The sequence below is a fragment of the Pollachius pollachius genome (genome assembly GCF_949987615.1).
Source record: "Pollachius pollachius genome assembly, chromosome: 2".
In the NCBI taxonomy this organism is placed as follows: domain Eukaryota; kingdom Metazoa; phylum Chordata; class Actinopteri; order Gadiformes; family Gadidae; genus Pollachius; species Pollachius pollachius.
Window position 1 is genome coordinate 15153325 of NC_136935.1, and position 20000 is coordinate 15173324.

The 20000-nt window shown below is 44.9% G+C and overlaps 2 protein-coding genes across 2 annotated transcripts in view; one reads left to right on the plus strand and one right to left on the minus strand.

The window, feature by feature from the left end:
- Positions 1-10876: 10876 nt before the first annotated feature.
- soul2 (heme-binding protein soul2) lies at positions 10877-13618 on the minus strand. Its single transcript, XM_079729471.1, has 4 exons — positions 13389-13618; positions 13130-13256; positions 12377-12554; positions 10877-11500 (listed from the first exon to the last, which is right to left on the minus strand). Exons 1-4 carry the CDS (start codon positions 13527-13529, stop codon positions 11323-11325), a joined length of 624 nt encoding a protein of 207 aa, XP_079585597.1. The 5' UTR covers positions 13530-13618; the 3' UTR covers positions 10877-11322.
- A 1710-nt stretch (positions 13619-15328) lies between these two features.
- The window catches only part of ccdc85a (coiled-coil domain containing 85A), a gene marked incomplete at both ends in the record, with an annotated part of 89146 nt that continues 84474 nt past the window's right edge, over positions 15329-20000 (plus strand). Inside the window, 2 exons of the mRNA XM_079729092.1 lie at positions 15329-15562; positions 16114-17281. Coding sequence (XP_079585218.1) covers positions 15329-15562; positions 16114-17281 — 1402 coding nt within the window. The remainder of the gene's footprint in view (positions 15563-16113; positions 17282-20000) is intronic.

A 20000-nucleotide genomic window follows, 5' to 3' on the forward strand; every position in this document is an offset into this window, starting at 1 on the left:
AGGGTATAATGGCTCAAGGTTAAACTTGAATTATTCATTATTCTCAGAATTCCTTATTGACTGATGGCTTCGTGTCCTTGCTCTGATTAAAAATTACAAAGAAAAATATGATGACATAAACCTACAATTCTCAAAAATTCTGAAAAGGGACTGTTACTTGAAGCTGCATTTCTGCTTTATGTAGCTTTTAGCCTCTGAATGTTTTATTTTTGTTAGTCTGGGGCTAGTGTAGTATCAGATTTAACCGAGCGCTTGGCTCACGGTCCAGTGAATGATTTTATGTGTCCTTGCATGCTGTCCTCAGGAGCCCTAATGGTGATGGTGGTGGTGGTGGTGGTTGCGGAGAAGGGGGCATTGGGGCATTGACTCAGGGAAAAACAATATTGCCAGTGCCTGTCCCTGTGGAGAATTATCCTAATGCTTTTCTGAAGACAAAGGACCTGTGAACCCCAATTAACAGATGAACAGATGGAGGTAAATAGAGTTGTAAAAAATGACACCAACACCAAGTAAAAGCACTTCAATTTCAAGCAATACATGCTGAAATGAACTACCCTGTTTTAGGATTTATTGAGAGATGTAAAGCATGCACACACACACACACACACACACACACACACACACACACACACACACACACACACACACACACACAGACACACACACACACGCACACGTACCATTAAATACAAAGTGCCTGGCCGCTAAATGTTTTACCTGCATGACTCAAGCCCTCAGAGCTCTATGTGGAGGAATCACTCCCTCCTGCAAAGAGAGTACATGAAGAGAGCAACAGCCATTCATCGCTCATCTCTCCCTTTCTTCCTGTGGATTTCCTTATCCATATTTAGTTTTTCGTTGTTTTGTTATGTGAAGGAAGAGGTAGTGAGGTTGTGAGATTCAAATCCTGTTCACAAGTTTATACTTTTGTGTAGTTTTTCATTATCAAGGAATTAATGCAGCTGTCATTTTTTTAGTTTAAATGTCCATCATCTGTGAATAATTGTATGAATCCGAACAGGTCACCAAAATAATCACGTTATTAACCTGTTGTTGTGTGTATTAATAGAGCGTGAGTGACTGTAAGTACCATGCAAAACTTAACATTTGAACCATAGTCATGACATTCAATCCTGTTTTCCGTGCCTGCTCCAGAACGGGACAGAAGCTAGTTTTGTCTTGGCTCTTTTCTCAGATCAATAAACTCTGTGACTAAACCTCATACTCTCCTGCACCATACGCAAAGCTAGGATTCTCTCTCTAGGGATTCTCCCAGAACCCCAGTGTCTCTACTCCACAGGCTATTCCAGTAGCTTTGTGTTGTCTGCCGTTGCTATATTAGGAGAGATGGATCTGCTTTCAAGGAGCTTCCAAGGGCAGAGCATGCGGGTGCAGAGGAATGAGAAGGTGCCAGGGTGCCAGGGAAAGAGAGGAAGGGAGGAGAGAGGAGAGGTAAAGATAAGAAAGCGGGGGAGAAGAGTTAGCAAGGAGTGTAGAGGATGCCAGGATAGGACAGGAGGAAGAAGAGAAAGACGATTTATTGGAAGAAGCAAAGTGGGGTAAAAGAGGAGGAAAGTAGTGGAGAGAAGTGGAGGAGAGAAGGCCAGGAAAAGATGGGGATAGGGGATAAAGAGAGGGTAAGGTGTGGAAAGGAAAGCGGGATCGAAAAGGAGAGAACGAACAAAGAGGAGAGGATGACACCAGGAGAACAGCGGGGGCTGATCTCCTGGTGGAGGACAAAGGGGCAGATGGACAGAGGACAGAAGAGGAGAGGTGAGGAGGAGAACATAGCAAGGAAGAAATTAGGAATGAGAGGAGAGTTGGCAAAAAGGAGAGGGATGTGTATAAGAAAGCCAGAAAGAAGTTTGAGCAGAAGGTATGGGGCGGAGAGAGAGAGAGAGAGAGAGAGAGAGAGAGAGAGAGAGAGAGAGAGAGAGAGAGAGAAGAGTCACCGTATATGAGTGAGTGTGGGAGAGTGCATAGGTTGGTCTGTGAAGATGGAGTGCAAGAGAAGAGGAGGCTGAAAGGTGAGGTCCATGGGGCTGACAGGAGAGATGAGATTAGGGGTGTGCAGGAGAGGATTGGAATGAGTCGCTCGGTAACACTGATGAGAGGAGAGGATGGTGCTCACAGCAGTGTGTTAGTCATTGGCCACACCAAAAACTAAACATACAGATGGACTTTGACCATAAACACACCGCACACGGAAGCCCTATCCTTATTCTATCTGCACTAGCAATAAAGTCCCTGTTGATGGAGTGTCAAGGGTAGATGTGTTGGAGCGACTTGAACTAGATGAAAAAAACACTCAGGAGCAGACGAGGAGTGATGGATAGGATGGGATCTTTTATTTATCCCAATTTAAGGCCCTTAAGGCGATAAAAAAATAGAACAAAAATTAACAAAAAAACAAAAACATAAAAAAAATCTATATATATACAAAAGGTTGACTCAGCATATCAAATAGGCTTGAGAGTCACAACAAAAAAATCATAAGTCAAAATTTCAGGAAACCGGACCTTTCAACAAGTCCAACACAGGAGAGCAATATACAGGCATAAGTCCTCTCTCCATCAGCTTTCCCGAACCACTGTTGAACGTCGGCCTAAGTAGGCCTAACCCCCACTGCTAATTGGTGCATACCAATTTTCCCGTTGCGTCAGGGGTGTTTACCAGAGCAGTTACACAACAGCTTTAAAACAGCTTCCGTTCTATCCTCAACTAGCGAGAAACAATTAACCTTTTAAACTGTGCACCATTGCTATATTTTGGCATAGCCAAAATGTAAAAAGACAGCAATAAAATAAAAATAATAACTCGGGGTCACTTCCGGTTTACCCGGAAGATTTGACGTAGATATAAACCCTGGTGGCGCGGTGCTCCAACCCTCATATAAACATAAGACGAGTGGTTATTGTGACAAAACAGGTGACGTTAATGGTAAATGGAAACAAGCAGAAAGAAACAGAAAGTTGTAATGATGGTACTTGCAAGATTGTATTAAACTGTCGTAATGCATATGATAAATGACATGTTTGATGAATGATTTTAAAACAGTATGAAGGTAACGGAATACATAAACAAACAAGACAAACCCACACTCAGTCTCCTGTATGTAGCGTATCGCTACCGTGACGGTAGCTATGCGCCCCGTCACATGGAGTCATTTATATTAATTTGTGGAATCTGACACTTTTGATTCCTTGTAACTATTAACATCATCATTGCACACACACAATGAAATAATACATTGAAGATAGGCAGGTAATGTTATCACTGACATTATCAGAGTACTAATATAACGGTTCAACTTCAATGAGCAGAGAAACAACCCCTTACAGAACAGCTTGTTTTTTGGGATGATTATAATTTTTCTACTTAGCAGTAGACAGCTACGCAAGAGCGTTCATCTGGACTCGACACCTGGACAAATGGGATGGAAAGAAATGTTTAATTAAAATGATTGTGTGTGTGTGTGTGTGTATGAGAAACAGTGCGTGTGTGTGTGCGCCTGTGTGTGTGTGTGTGTGAGTGCAAGCGTGCGTGTGCTTGTGTATGTGTGCGTTTGTGTGTGTCTGTGGCTGATGTTGTGGGAGTACAGGATGGGGGCAGGGGTGTGAGGGAGAGGGGTGCTGATGAGAGAGAGATGAGGACATTTATTTGAATAATTGAGTTTATTTAATGTCAGGCCAATCTGTTTGGATGACCCTCATCCTCTCCTCTGTCCTGCTGTGACACCTCCACTGCATGTCTCTCCCCTCTCTTCTTTTTCTCCCTCCCTCCCTCCCTCCCTCCCTCCCTCCATCCCTCCATATCGATCTGTTTGTCTGTCAGTCTGCACATTTATATATACCTGCAATTAATCACAGAGACGTACCCGGAGCTAAATATAGAGGAGGCCAGTTGACACATTCAGAAGGATCTGCATGCTTATAAATAGACCCGTGATCCATACCTCAGTCAGGATTGTTCAGGTTCTTGTTATCCTTTGTCTAGGAGACTTAGGGGGATTTCATGGAGCGGCAGTTTCTCGTATAGAACCAGAGTCATATTGCGGTTTTAAAGAAATAAACAAGGGAAAGGTTTGTAACTTCTAGACATGGGAAATGGTGACCGGATGTTGTACCCCTGCACCAAAAGCCGGGTTATACTGTCATCGTCAAATAAAAGACTTTAGGTAACAGAAGTCCTCAAAATCAACAACTGAATGTGGAATATCTCTTTTATCTTATTCAAAATGAACCACTGAAAATAATATTTGGAATATATATTTCAGTAGTTATTACTGTTCATAACATCACAACTGATATAACCTTATTCTGTAATTGGTGTGAATTTGAATGAATCATTAACCAGAGGGAATGTGTGAGTAAGTAACTAATAGTTTTCAGGGTGACATTTTCCCAGGTGAGAGAGAGAGACAAAGACAAAGAGAGAGAGAGAGAGAGAGAGCGAGAGAGAGAGAGAGAGAGAGAGAGAGAGACCCAATGAGAGAGGGATCGAGATAGAGGGAAAAAGAGGGAGTGAATATGATCAAGAGAGGAGGAGGACATTGTCACGGTGACTTTACCATCTGCCCGCCAGCCACACACGCACACCCTCCCTAACTGAGTTGCCTAATCCTCGCTTCGAGCCACGCTCCAAGTGTAGACAAACTAATGCTTTTTTAATCCACAAACCTCCCCGTCAACACTTAACAACATCACATGATTCCTGGTCTTGTGTTAAACACATGGCAAAGACGCCAAAGCCCACTGCTGCTTGATGACGGCCACAAACTGCATGAACACAAAATGTACCGTCACACGGATGGACCAAATACGTGTCAGTTCTTTTTTCCGATGTCTCTCTAGATATGTACAGAGAAAGAAAAACGACACAATGACGCAGGTTCAGTCTGAACAATTGAAATGTCCGACACACTCGTCTGACTGCATAACACAGAAATCTGTGTAGATATTGACAATACTTCCCCATGACATTCACAATAAACTAGTCAGAGATCTGGGCCCAGGAAATGCCTGGGGGTGGGGTTATTAATATTCACAGCGCTGACAGAGGTGACCTATGATAATATACGTTAGTGTATGAGACAAAACGTCTCTCTCTCTCGCTCTGCATGTCTGTTTAGGTCATCTCAATGACTGTATTAGGGCACATTTTAAAATCCTGTCATGCATGTGCATAGACACACACAGTAAAAGAGAGGACAGAGAGAGAGAGAGAGAGAGAAAGAGAGAGAAGAGAGAGAGAGAGAGAGAGAGAGAGAGAGAGAGAGAGAGAGAGAGAGAGAGAGAGAGAGAGAGAGACAGAGAGAGAGTAAACTTGGTTAGGAGACGTCCTCCCCCAGGGCTGACATTGATTGCTCCTTTCAGACTCGCTTGTCCTCAGGAGACACACACACACACACACACACACACACACACACACACACACACACAGATACGTGCACGAACAAACAAACAAACACACACAATGTGTGCTCTATAGTAGAACACCGGTTGACGCCATTAGTCCCCATGCATGTTATCTGCATTTGATTAGTGCATAACACCGAGGATTTATGTGTCTATCGTCTTTTACTCTGTAAAACACCAAAAGATCAATCAAATCCTGAAGGACCATATCTCCACTGTTTATCTCCTCCATATATCTATACACACACACATATATATATGTATATATATATATTTATATATCAATCTTGCCCACAACCTAGTTGGCAGTGTTAGCATGACGAAATGAGGAACAGTTACCATGAAATAAAGCTAACCTTCCAAATCCATAAAGCTTCATTGAGAATTTCCCCTTCTGCTAGATGGATTCATAGCTTTTGACAGAGAAGCTGGTCTCTATAATAGTTAGCTAAAGTTTAACAAGAAGGCCCAACTTTATAGAAAAAATATAGAGCTTCAGTCGTGTAAGTCAACTGAGGTAAAAGCTTTGGCGTGACTGTGGAAAATGGGTGAGTGGGAGAAGACGAAAGAAGAGTAATAAAGAAAGAGAGTCAAAGCAAGAGAGCGAGAAGGGAGAGAGAGGGAGAGACAGTGACAGTCTCAAGTAGGACTTGACAGTCACAGAGAGTGCCTGAAGGGAGGAGAGATATGGGAGAGGTGACAGATAAGAGTTCAGGAAAAATACACCCAATTCAACAAAAGTCTCAGTTCAACAACCAAACAACACGCAGCCCACAGCAAAACAACCAGAGGAAAACACATTCAGGGGCAACAGCAAGCAATGCAATTAGATGCACACAACATGGTACTTTGCCCCCCAAGTAGGCCTACATTCATTACATTGTTAAAGCATTAGTAACACAACGTTGTGACAGTGACTCTAGTAAATCCTTGAATCAAGATAAAAGCACATCCAAATGCACGTTGATTCATTGTGTCTCAAAAACTCCTCTGTATTATACCCAAGCACGTCTTTGCAATCTCAGCAGCCGCAGTTCCCCTGACTGCGTAAAGTAAACAAAACCCATCCCATGCAGTGAACAACACAAGTAGTGCCAGCCGGGAGGCGTCTGTCACAATGATTGCAATTACGTATGAATGTAGGCTGAGTAATGGTTTGCATGATTAGCTTAGATGTAGAGGAAGAAAGCGAAAGAAAATATGCTGGTTAAAACACGCCTCATGCCGAGAGGGTTGGTGATTTAAAACGGCTTGATAAACACTTGAAGGGCCACGTGAATGGGGCAGCTCACAGGGGAATGGTAATGTATGGGCTGCATGCGGCTGAAATGTATTCCTCTTGTAGTGGGTGAAGCTACATACATTGAGCCAACCCCTTGGGAAGAAAGTTCCCCAAGGTATGGAGGAACACTGAGAGTGAAAGATTTCATCCTGTTGTGGGGGTCATCATTAAAATGGTTAATTTCTCCGGAATATGAGAAACAAACCCGTGGACCTACATATACCGAAAGCTCTGCGTTGTGTTTTCTGGACATTTTTTGGTTTTGCAGCTCATGATCTATAAAGGATCTCAGGGCATGGGATTAGCATTATTCCCTCTGGTCCCTGAATTCCTGTTTCCAATTCCTGTGACCCATTCCCTACCAATATGCACCATATACACTTTGCTAAAGGGAAGTATGAATAAAGTTATGTTTGACAGGAGAATTATACACATAGTTAGTGTTTACTATACAGTATGATCTGTGGAGCTCACCAAAACTCTCGCACCCCACACACACACACACACACACACACACACACACACACACACACACAGACACAGACACACACACACACACACACACACACACACACACACACACACACACACACACACACACACGCACAAACACACACACTTGCCAGGAAACAAGCCTATGAATGTTGATGTTCAGTGGAAACCATCTATGAGTTTCCAAAATGCTCCATAAACCTGTTCAGAATGTGTGCCTGCCTTACGTCCCTTGGCAATAAACTGGAAAGGGTTGGATGAACGGACAGATGAATTAAACTGCCCATGTTAAAACAGAAGCAGAACATGCTTCACACAAAGGCTACTTCTCTCAATAATATAAAAATGGGGATTATCCAAATAACATTTTTCAAATTATGCAGATGGCTAGGTGTAGAGGGTCTAAGCCAAGGGCTCTCCAAATCCCCTGCTACACAAAACCACTATGGTTACTCAATAACATTAAAAAGAGAAGGTAATCGTGGTAACTGCTATTCAGTTAGGAATATACACAATTAGCCACGTTTAAAGGGCCAGAGCCAAGGGCCGTGTGAATCACCCAGCACATTGAACCTCTCCACTGATCTCTCCATCAAGGACAATGGAGCAGGGAGGGTTTTAGACCCCTCCCTGCTGCGGCAGAATGTTTCTCCAGTAAACTGTAATTCATTTATTTGGTCTGTTGTAATGATGGCAATAGGATATTTTGCCATGTAGGCAGTAAGGAAGGTAAATGTTACCCATCCCTACTGCTCCAAATGTGTATTTTTGAATTTTGAAAAGTGTATTAAAGGTTGAAGACAGTGTGGTCTTATTTTTCATATTTTTCCCTGGAATCAATGAAAAAGTAGGCCTCCTTTTGATAGATCACAGAGAGATCAATGGAACACAATTATTTTTTTGAAGTACTGTATGAATAGATAACTAAAACGATTCAACCAAATGCATTCAAAGGGACCGGGTTTAAATCGTGTCTGAGCCAATGACCACAGTTTCAACACTTATGAGCGGAGGTGACGCCACACTCCTGCTTTTTTTCCACATCTACTTTCCAAACAGGCATCTGTGAATCGGAGGCCAAAATACAAAGCGAAAGCGACAAAAAACTTGATGGAAGGCGGATGGATACATAGGCCTTCCTGAGTAGTGTGACTCATGTCCTCACTCTTTTCTGTCGTCTCTCCAGCACAGGCTTGCGATAAAAGCATGATTACGTAGAGGCGGAGAGGAGTGTGTGTGTGGGGGGGGTTGTTTCCGACAATAGAGCCGTTACTGTGGAGATGAAGTATGTCCTCTGCGTGGAGCTCCTGTACTGAGGTGGGCAACAGTGATGTGCTTGGTCCTCCAGCCTCACGGACACCCAAGTGTCTTCTCTCACTGTTGGATGGATGGAACAGGTTCACGTGTTCAAGAGTGCAAACACACGCTGACATCAATGCTGAGCTACTCCTACAGACATTGGTCTACTTACATAATGAGGAGTACATTAATACATAGACCTACATAATGTACATACCAAGTAAGATCTCCACAACATGGAGAGTAGGTAAAAAAATACATAGTGTAGCTCTACTGACATATTGATCCATTCAACTTAAACTACATTTTGCAGTGGCTTGCTGGTAGTTCAACTGAATTCATATTTGGATCGTGATTATAGTAGTTATATTTGTGGAGTTAACTACTGAAACCAATAACAACACCACCAAAAACTGAAGCCTTTTTGGGTGGTTAAGATTGTACTGGTCAGATGTGTACAGGTCCCCCACCCCTCTTACAAACGTATTGTATGTTGTACATCCTGGCATTTAATGTCCGCACTTATTGTATGTTGTACATCCTGGCACTTAATGTACGCACTTATTGTATGTTGTGCGTCCTGTCATTTAAAAATAGTACTACATTGTGTAGCATCTTATCCTAGCTAGCTTTGTTGTATACCTGGAAGGGATTAACCTAACAATTGTTAGTGCTTGGCACTTGTTTCTACAAACAGCCCTACTGTGCCGACAGCAATATATTTTTTATCTTCTTCGGACAAATGTAATTATATTAAGTTGCTTTGGATAAAAGCATCTGCTAAATGCCCTATATGTTAATGTGAATGTTACAAAACTAACGAGTAAGACAACGGGCCCTATCTTGCATCCGGCGCAATTGACTTAATCACTGGCGCATGTGTCGTTGCTAGTTTGCAACTGGCGCAGAGCATTCTTTTCCCTCCTGCGCCACGCGTCGGTAAATTAGGGAATGATCTTGCGCCCCAAGGGGGCGGTTCGGCGAAAGGAAGAGGCGTGTTCTGGCGTAAATGTTCCCTGGTGCTATTTTGCAGTTTCAGAAACCACTTGCGCCACAAACCAGGAAATACCTGGTTTAAAGTCAGTGGCGCGTTGTTCAGATGCTATTTTAAGGGCGCATGCATAATGTTGCTTGTGCACCTCGCGCATACACTTTGCTACTCTTATCTACCTAGCCACACATTCTTGGTAAATTATTTGGGAAAGAACAGCTGATACAGCGGTAATAAGTTGTACTTTTAAATCAATGCATCTGCAAACACCATACAGCAAACACATATTTTCTTGACACAGACATCGTGTACATGACCACGACTTTTAGGACTCATGAGTATTTGATCGTGAGAAAACATTGTTTTACCGCGAGTGAGTGTTTAAAAGGATGAATGAATGCGGGCGCGTGTATGTGTAAAAGAATTAATGAATGCGGGCGCGCGTGTGTGCGTCCATCTGTTTAAACACACGCAAACTAAACACGTAACGCATAATACAGTCCATGGCAATGTATATTAAAGGGGGGACACATGCATATTAGGAAAACAAGTCGATAACGATAATGCATAAAATACTGATAAGAAACGATGTTTAGAACGTATTGCGGATATCATTAAATAGAATCACAGTTACCGCATATCATGTTATATCATATAAGTTTTCTTTGCCGAAATTTATTTGAGGGCTCAGTATTTCTGAAGTTGTGGAAGAAAACCTTATTCCATGTGTGAATTAGGCCATATTATTTGGCCATAAACTGAGCCATTCGAAATTCATGTGCATCTGTCTTATCGGAGACTGCAGACGCGCTGTCAAAATATCAACTCGTCAGATTCAAATGCGCTCATGGCTCTTAAAGGGGATGGGAGCTGGCACTCTCATTGTTTTATTGCACGTTACGCCCAAACCACACCTACGGGTAATTAGGCTACTTCAGACCAACCCTTCTTAGATTTGCGCTGGGCGCAAGAGTTATGCGCCGGTAAAATAGCGACATCGCCATAGAACCGCCCACAAAGCTACTTGCACTTCTCACTTGCGTTTCAGACCGTTAAAATAGGGCCCAACAAGTCACTCTAGAGGTCTGAAAAGTTTAATAATCTTTTCTTAATTTTTCACTGTAGTCAGGCAATACAAAATGCAAATTTGTTGACAACAAAAATATTCCTTTAAACATGGTCCTTGTGAAAAGCCCGGATGGGATTGTTTTGTTTAGGACTGGGTTAGGTCAGGGGAAGCATTGAGAGCGCACCAGTAATACAAATGTGACTATAAAGAGCCGCTAGTGACATCTAGCGTCAACCTCCCGGCATCACACTGTTAACATAGCTTGCTTCACTGGTTGCATTAAAAACGGAGAATTACCCATGGGTTGATACAAAAAATTGCATTCGTTTACATTAGGTGTTTTTTTTTTATTGGCAGCACCATTACATATCCCTTAAATAATGTATTATATCTCAAATTAAGAACGCACTCATTCATTCACCTTTAATTAAAAAACACTTTCAAAGTAACACAGTTATTGGTGATGTCATACGTATTGCATTCATATACACATCAGATATAAAAAATTTACTGTGCCTGACCAGTGCTGATCTGCAACATTCCTGAAACCAATGGCAGGAAATATAAAACGTTTTGGCGAAGTACTGGCTGTCACCCGTCAATCACAAACATCCAATAAGGTAGAAGCAGGATACAAGCTACTACCTACTAAACAGTGTGTCACTCCCAAAAGGAGCAGCTATATGATACAATGTGCTGAGGTTATAAACAATTATATTTCTTTCCATTAAATACTTTGAGTAGATAAACAAGATTAGGATCCCTGTTCATGTTAAGCTGCGTTGATCCAGATCTCATTGTGGTGCGCACGCAGTATGTCCCAGGGGCTGTCGTAGAAGGCCCCTGTGTGTCTGTGGGCCTCGAAGGTCTTTCCAGCCAGGGTCAACATCTCCCCCAGCTCCACCGCGGTGGCCAGGGCCTTGCTTTGGCTCGCTGTACCACTGAAGATCCTTCAGAGGAATGAAAGAAAGGGACGTTTTATCCAAGCATGTCAACAGAACCTGATCCAAGCCCATGGCCCCTGCCTATGAGAGACCCCCAAACACCACACGACTGGAGAGACACTATTTCCATGAGGTACCCTCTTTGGTATTTAGTTTGTGAAGATGTGTCAAAGTAATGATTGATAATTGATAATTTTAGCACAGATCATTAGCCTTTGTAACAGTTATATTTGTACTTATGACAGCTTCCTTGAAAGCGGGTTTGCCTTTGCATCCGAGAAACCGGATGTGCCACACCCTTTGACCCATTTTCCATTCTTTTATACTTTAGAATTGCCTCCTAATTTATACTGGATTGCTAATGATATTCAATCGTCATGGCCCATCGATAGTCTATACAATGCTCACTCTCGTTCTCCATTTGTTTACTTGATATCAGTCCGAAACCTAGCCCCACCTGGTACTCCAGCCATTGGGATGCTAATCATAGGATGGAGTCTACCTGACTCCATGGTTCTAAGCTGGTTGATGCGGTTCTCTTTGCTGAGAAACGACCATGGGTTGCAAAGTACATTGGATATTCGGATTTGCCATGAGAGCAAGGGAGACATAGTTAGTGTGTGTGTGTGTGTGTGTGTGTGTGTGTGTGTTTGTGTGTGTGTGTGTGTGTGTGTCTGTATCTGTGTGTATGAGAGAGAGAGTTGTGTGTATATTTGAATGAGTGAGTGATTGAGTAAGTGTGTTTAGGTGTGTGTGTGTGTGTGTGTGTGTGTGTGTGTGTGTGTGTGTGTGTGTGTGTGTGTGTGTGTGTATGTGTGTGCGTGCGTGCGTGTGTGTTTAGGTGGGTGTGGGGGTGTAGATGTAGATGTAACTAGGATATACCTAACGTAGACTTTTCCAGCGGGTCTCACTTCCTCTGAGATGGATGTGTCGAGGGGCAAAGGCAGCTGCGTGCCCGGGACAAAAAACCACGAGACGAACACCTCCGGCTCGCTGCCGTACTCTTCTCCCTGACGGACAGTGATGATAGCGGGCCAGGTCTTACAGGGCACCGTTCGACCTGAAAAATAAAAACACGAAATACAACTTTTGAAACTTCAAAATAAAAGTGCACGCAATGTGTTCTTGCGAAACCTGAGTGAAATAACTCTTTTCTAGAGGAATGTATGTTTGCCTTGGGTTTTGTGGTTTAGGTTATCTGTAGTTATTATCCGTTTTTTTCGTTTCACACATTTCCTCTTCCAATATATGCCTGCTATGTGATGTCATAGTTGAATCGCACAATGATGATACAATTATCTAATCTTATCTTCTTTGTCTCATGGAGCCGTTCTTTTAGAATATTTCAATAGAAAATGATCGCATAAATAAGTTTCGGGGCGTGTATAAATGACAGTTTCGGGGTGGTGGTGGTGGTGGGGTGTTTCTTTGAATTATCTTCTATCAAACTCTCGTAGTTATCAAGTGGTCTAAACTTAAATTAAGAAAATAACAATATGTAATTTAAGTGGTGATCACAAAGTAATGGGAGAACAAGACTGTTTTCTGCAATAAGGTATGTGCATACTATAAACAACTAGGCCTTTATGCTAGAGCACAACAGTAATAATATTTAAATATAGATACAATAAATACCTTGGACGTTATTCCCTTTGCGAAACTTATCCAGTTTCAAGAAGCCCTCGGTCAGATCAGTGTTACTGGTGCTCCTGACCTTGGCCGTCATCCACAGCGTCTCCACATACTGGCGCTCCTCAAAGTCCTGACAAGAAAACATCAACAGGAGGAACGTCATTGAAAAGCAATGCACTTTGAAAGCAAAGAAACACAAAGACGCAAAATATAAATAAAGGGACAATACAATGCAAATCAACGATCCTTCATAAAAACTTACAGCATTCTGGTTGAGCAGTGTATATTCGGGGCATTCGTAGGACGTGCGGCAGAAGTCCGGAACGACCCAGCTCCCTATTCCGGACAGCATGGCAAGTATGAGTAGCGCAGACCAAAGCCCCGGAGTCGGTACCTTATCCATACCTAAAGAGTGGAGGTGTAGGCAAACGTAGACATTGGGTGGTGTTAAGTTTAAACAGACAACGCAAGCTACCAAGGGCAATGCTGTCTTGTCACACTTCCGAGGAATGTCACCTACCTGGTTCATCAGATCAAGCCTGACTCCCCCCTGCAACAAGAGCAATGCAATATATCCATGCCTTATCTTATCAATTTCTTATCTTAAAGACAAGAGTATATCGTACTGTACTGGTTGAACATAAGCGTTGGATACGTCCAAGATGTTCCTCCGCTGAACAAGTGGGTTATCGGTTTTTGTCAACAAATATGTTATTTATTCAACTCATGTAAAATCACTTGTGTGCGTAAAAGGATGTGCGTGCTGAGGTTGAAGTTATTTCTGAGCAGTCACACAGTGATAGGTCTTAGGTGAAAAGTCATCAAAACGATATTTAAAAAGTTATTTTTCTATGATGGAGGCATCTGCTTTATCTTTTGTTTTTAAATCACACCGACTTGTCGAGAATGCATGCAGACAACAACACGCAGAGCGAGTGGTAAGGTTAAAGATATGCCTAGCAGGCCAGCCTAACTGGTTTTACTGAACGAGGAAAAACTGCTTCAGACATTCATATCACTCACTCCGAGTCTCTTTAATGCGGACATCTGACGACGTAGTCTCTGTAATGTGTTCATCAATAAGGGCAAGGCTCGATTAATACCCGCAGGTGCCCTTGGGCATTGACGCTACTATAGCCTACCTTTCATTTGATGTGTCAGTTAAGCACTAGAAACAGGCGCATTGAAAACGTTTTGTGCTAGTGTGTATTAAATAATAAATCAATACAGGTAGTAACTGGGTAAATATATTGCCACTCAGTGACTTATCACAGCGATAATATGTATATTCAATGTGTACAATGTAATTAGGATGAAGGGATTTGCCCCGGTCTCTACTTCAATAAATTAATAAATAAAATAATAGGTTAATAAGTTAATCTGTTGTTGAAATTGTTGTTAGTGCATACATTTGCCTTGAATGCTTGAGTGTTTGTGCGCGCGCGCAGAGAGACACTTATTTCTTACCCTAAATAGAGGTGGACCACCACTTTGAGAATATATAGGCATACACAGAAACATCAGTTTATATGGCCTGAGGGAACACCATGGGGGTAATAAATAAAAAGGGTTAGTACAATTGTACGCTCCCAAGCTCAACAGCAGGGGGCGCCAGGGACCAGCGAGATAAATGCGTTCAGAGAGAGCGGGTTTAAAGCCATAAAAGAAAAAGAGTGATAAACGCGTTCGGCACTATTCAGATGTTCCCTCAGCTGGCCGCCCTTCGGGCTTTCTTTAACGCGCCGTGCACTGTCTGTGCCTGTACTCATTATAGGCCTATCGTGCCCGCGCCTCAACCGGTTTGTGTGATCGGACATCCGTAATGAACGGGAGGAACGCCTGTGCGTCGCGCACGGCTGGAGGAGGCATGCACCTGCACAGAAAACGCCCACGAGCCGGCAAGGGGGTCTTCCGAAGCCCCAGCATGCATGTGGACTGACTAGGCTGCTGCACAGGGCTGGGGACACAAAAGGCACGTTGAACAGGACATCGGAGCTGCAGCATGGGCGTGGGGACGAGTGATCGCAAAGAAGATGCGGGGAGGGGATGCAACCAGATTGCTTTTGGTTGAAGGATAGATTGGATGCACACTTTTCCCCCCGTGTTTTTGGCCTGTTCTTTTCTGACTCGTTGAATACTTTTCTGGTGGTGGTGGTGGTGTGTGTGCGTGAACCGGCACTTGTGTAAAAAAAAAAAAAAAAGATGGATAAAGCCATGCCGACGAAAGCTTCCGCAGTCAAGAGCTCGCAGCTTTCGGCCGATGACCTCTCAAAAATAAGCGACGAGGTGCTGTTAAAGTGGGGCAAAGACGAATTGGTTCGCCGGTTGCGGAGGTCAGAGGCGGAGAAGATGAGCGTTATCTTGGACCACAGTAATCTGATGCGGGAGGTGAACCGGCGGCTCCAGCAGCACCTCACCGAGATACGGAGTCTGAAGGTGAGTTGGTGGAGGGGAATCAGAGGGTTCCCCTATCGCCCCCCAGGTTCGAATTCATTGCACATAAAGATAAGCCCAGTGATAGAGGATATCTGGTCAGAACGAGCAGGTCCACTCTGGGCCGTAACGCATGGCAAACACAGTTCGCACTGAGGAAACATGTTGGATCAGATATGAGCAACCAAGGTTAAAACGGTTACCGGCTACATTCACTCAACCTGTTGCGTACAGAATGGTAAATGTGCACCTTCATACAGCCCTCAATCAATCATGTTAACACTATAGCCTGAATGAACAAGCCATTTTTCCATTTGCTAAATGTTGACAGATAATATGATAGGAACATGTAGAGGAAGCATTTAGTAGTTAGCTCTGAGCCAAGCATAAAGCATTTCCAGTCTCTCTGACTCCCAATGATAAATCACAGTTTAGTCTGGTCGTGTAATCCATCTCTGCATGGTGGATCTGCCTGTGTGTGCTTATGTGTGTGTGTGTGTGTGTGTGTGTGTGTGTGTGTGTGTGTGTGTGCGTTTGTGTGTGTCAAACCCCAGGACGTGAACCAGAAGCTGCAGGAGGACAACCAGGAGCTGCGGGACCTGTGCTGCTTCCTGGACGACGACCGGCAGAAGGGGAAGCGGGTTTCCCGGGAATGGCAGCGCCTTGGCCGCTACAGCGCGGGCCTGATGCGCAAGGAGGTCACCGTGTACCTGCAGAAGCTCAAGGAGCTGGAGCAGCGGCAGAGCGAGGTGCTCCGCGAGAACCTGGAGCTCAAGGAGGTGTGCCTCATGCTGGAGGAGGAGCGGGCCGAGGCGGCGGCGGCGGCGGCGGCGGCGGCTGTGGCAGGGCGGGGCGCCGCCGGTGGGGGCGGAGCCGGTGGTGGCAGGGCGGGCGGAGGGCCGGGGACGGCAGGGGGCGACGCCGGCTGCAGGGGCTCCATTGACAGCCAGGGCAGCCTGCTGGGAGGCGGGCCCGCGCCGGGCCTGCTCCGGGACGTGGGCGACGGGAGCAGCACCTCAAGCGCCGGCAGCACGGAGAGCCCCGACAACCCCCAGAACAAGCCCCCCCCCGCTGGCGGGCAGCCCGCTCCTCAGCCGGGGCCCGGGTCCTCGGGTCAGCCCGGGTCAAAGTTCAAGGACGGGTGCGTCCACGATGTGTGGGGCCGGAGACACAGCTCCACCCCGGAGTACTACACCTTCCCCCAGTCGTACCGCCCCCGCGGAGGCTCCCTCACCAACCTGGAGGCCCGGGGCATGCGGGGCCTAAGCTCCGAGAAGCACGGGACCAAGCACAGCCCCGCCCGGCAGGCCTGCGTCCCCCAGGGGCCCCACAGTGTGGACATGCTGGTTCAGAATCACGCGCCGACGGGCCCGGGGCAGGGATCGCCGGGCTCCGGGGCCAAGTCCAGCCCGGACCTCTCCCAGAGGCACAGGGTGGGCATGGCGGGGGATGGGGCTTGCTGTGGTAGTCCTGAGAGCAAGCGGGCGGGGCAGGGGGCGGGGCCTGGCACGCCGGAGCATCTGAGGAAAGGGAGGGTCATCGTTGGGAGTCCGGAGTCCATACGACACCACCCGCACCACCACCACCTCCACCAGCACCAGCACAGCCCGGGGTCTGACCATGGTAAAGGGAGGTACGCTGGTGGGTCCCCCGGCAGGGACCTAGGACCGAGGCGACCCCCCGGAGAGGAGCTTACCGCCCACCAACGCAGCCTGTACAACGGTAAGGAGCACTCATGTGGACGGTCATTATAGTGACAATGTGTAAGATCTTCGCAGCTATCAGTGGCAAGCATTCACTCTGCAGAAAAAACGACAACAACAACAACCGTGCAAACACTTTTGTCTCTGTAGCTCTAGCTGATTTTCCCTCCACCTCTCGGTTTCAGGTGCTTTGCAGCTGAAAGCGTTGGGTGTGTAGTTAACTCTGCCTAAGCAAGACATAACTAATGCCTTGTGCTAGGGTACGCAAGTGTCATCATAACTAGTGCCTTGTGGTAGGGTACGCAAACGTCATAACTAGTGCCATGTGATAGGGTAAGCTAGTGTCATAACTAGTGCCTTGTGGTAGGGTACGCTAGTTTAATAACTAGTGACATGTGGTAGGATAAGCTAGTGTTGTAACTAGTGCCTTGTGGTAGGGTACGCAAGTGTCATAACTAGTGCCTTGTGGTAGGGTACGCTAGTGTAATAACTAGTGCCATGTGATAGGATAAGCTAGTGTCATAACTAGTGCCATGTGGTAGGGTACACGGTTATAACTAGTGCTATGTGGTAGGGTATGCTAGTGTCATAACTAGTGCCATGTGGTAGAGCACGCTAGTGTCATAACGAGTGCCATGTGATAGGGTACGCTAGTGCTATGTGGTAGCATAAGGTAGGGTCATAATTAGTGCAATGTGTTAGGGTACGGTGTTATAATTAGTGCTATGTGGTAGGGTAAGCCAATGACATAACTAGTGCCATGTGATAGGATACACAAGTGTCATAGCTAGTGCCTTGTGGTAGGGTACGCTAGTGTCATAGCTAGTGCCTTGTGGTAGGGTACGCTAGTGTCATAACTAGTGCCTTGTGGTAGGGTACGCTAGTGTCATAGCTAGTGCCTTGTGGTAGGGTACCTAGTCTCTGTTATATTTTATACTCCTCCACACAGGGCAAGAACACCCTGGAGTGACTTCAAGTAAAGTCAGCACAAGGTTTTACTCTTCCACAGCTAATTAAAAATATACGAGATTAAGCCTTCATAAGCGCGTCGTGGAAACATTGGGGTCTGAAACATCAATTCTGTTTTTGCGGGAGACAATTCTGGAAATGTTACACAATCGGCATGGATTGGTTTAAATATGATCTTAATATTGAACCGCTCTCGCCCTAAGGGTTTAGGGAAAAGCATCTACTACAATTATCAATGACCTTGGTTTGTCAAACCCAAGGGCGCTCTGAATGACTTCTACCAGAGTGAAACTAAGCTTTAACCCAACCCACACACACACAGGCACACACGCGTACACACACACATGTGCACACGCACACAAAGAGCTCAGCTGCAGACAGCGCCAGGGGAGAAGACGTATGGAGTCACAGAAGATGATGGATTGGACAGAACGAGGGTGAACACAGTATGACATGAAAAAAAAGATGAGAAATCTCAAATAGAATATGAAACCACTGGCGATAGGGAGCTACTGACAGAAAGTGGAGCTACTGATCAAAGTCTGTACATACACATACACAAATGTGTGTGTGTCTGTGTGTGTGTGTGTGTGTGTGTGTGTGTGTGTGTGTTTGTGTGTTTGTGTGTTTGGTAAGCCCATTAAGAGAGTAAGGAAAATTGGATGTTAAAGAGGATTTGAAACCCTTTGTGAGTTGGAGATAAATAAACACTGGAATTTGTGAATACACACAGACTATTAGCATGGGACACCACTCATACCAGAGAGAGAGAGAGAGAGAGAGAGAGAGAGAGAGAGAGAACTGACAGCTTAGCCTTTCACTTACTTTAATCAGCTTGCACTTGACAGTTGCTCTGTCCATTTTAAAATGTAAATTGATTTCATTTTTTTATTTATTGCCCTGGAAAATTTGCAAGTTTAAAGGATGCATTTTGCAATTTGAAACATTGTAGGAGGAGGAGGAGGAGCAGTAGAAGAAGGAGGATTGGAATTTCCGTCCTCTAAAATATGAATGCTCCCTATTGGTCATTGCAGTCTGGCTTCCGGCTCCCTGGTGGGATCATTGGCTACTTGGGAGTGCTTGTTTTATACTTATCAATGGGGCGGGGCTGTCTAGTGTCCCTGAGAAAGATAGACGCATCCCGGCTCAATGGGCCGCTGGGCTTTGGTCCAAGATTTTTTTGGACCAAAGCATATTTTTTTAAATATGCTTTACAAATAAATGTACATTTACATTTACATTTACATTTACAAGATCCTTGAGGGCCACCTTTGACCTTTAGGCCACTAGTCCTGAGTCTGGTGCCGACAGGCGCTAAGGGACCCTACCCCCCCTAAGTGCTGTTTGTGCAATTTTGTATTGTGTGTGTGTGTTGTGTGTGTGCATGTGTGTGTGTGTGTTTAAGATTGCTTGTGTGTGTGCATGTATTTGTGTGTGTTTGAGGTTATATGTTTGAGGTTGTGTGTGTGTGTGTGTGTGTGTGTGTGTGTGTATGTGTGTGTGTGTGTGTGTGTGTGTGTGTGTGTGTGTGTGTGTGTGTTTGTGTGCTCTGCAGTGCTGAGGGGAAGTGCTCAGTGCTCCAGCTGAGTCCAGAGGAAACAGCTCTGTTCGATATAGGTAAAGAGTCCTGACTCAGCTCTTGCCAGCAAACAATAGAAGATGAATCTACTACAGAGTATCACTGCATCGTCCTCATACATGTTTCTGCCGTGCCGACACTCTGTTTACTACACAAGAGGCATCAGCACAATACATGTTTTCCATAATCT

What these genes read in the sequence shown, in the direction of transcription:
- soul2 (XM_079729471.1), bottom strand. Translation starts at nt 13,529, where the DNA reads ATGGATAAGGTACCGACTCCGGGGCTTTGGTCTGCGCTACTCATACTT. An exon ending in CAAAGGGAATAACGTCCAAG is followed by an intron (nt 12,555 to 13,129) that starts GTATTTATTGTA and finishes TTTATTTTTCAG; the next exon opens with GTCGAACGGTGCCCTGTAAG. An exon ending in GCTGGAAAAGTCTACGTTAG is followed by an intron (nt 11,501 to 12,376) that starts GTATATCCTAGT and finishes ATTCCTCTGAAG; the next exon opens with GATCTTCAGTGGTACAGCGA.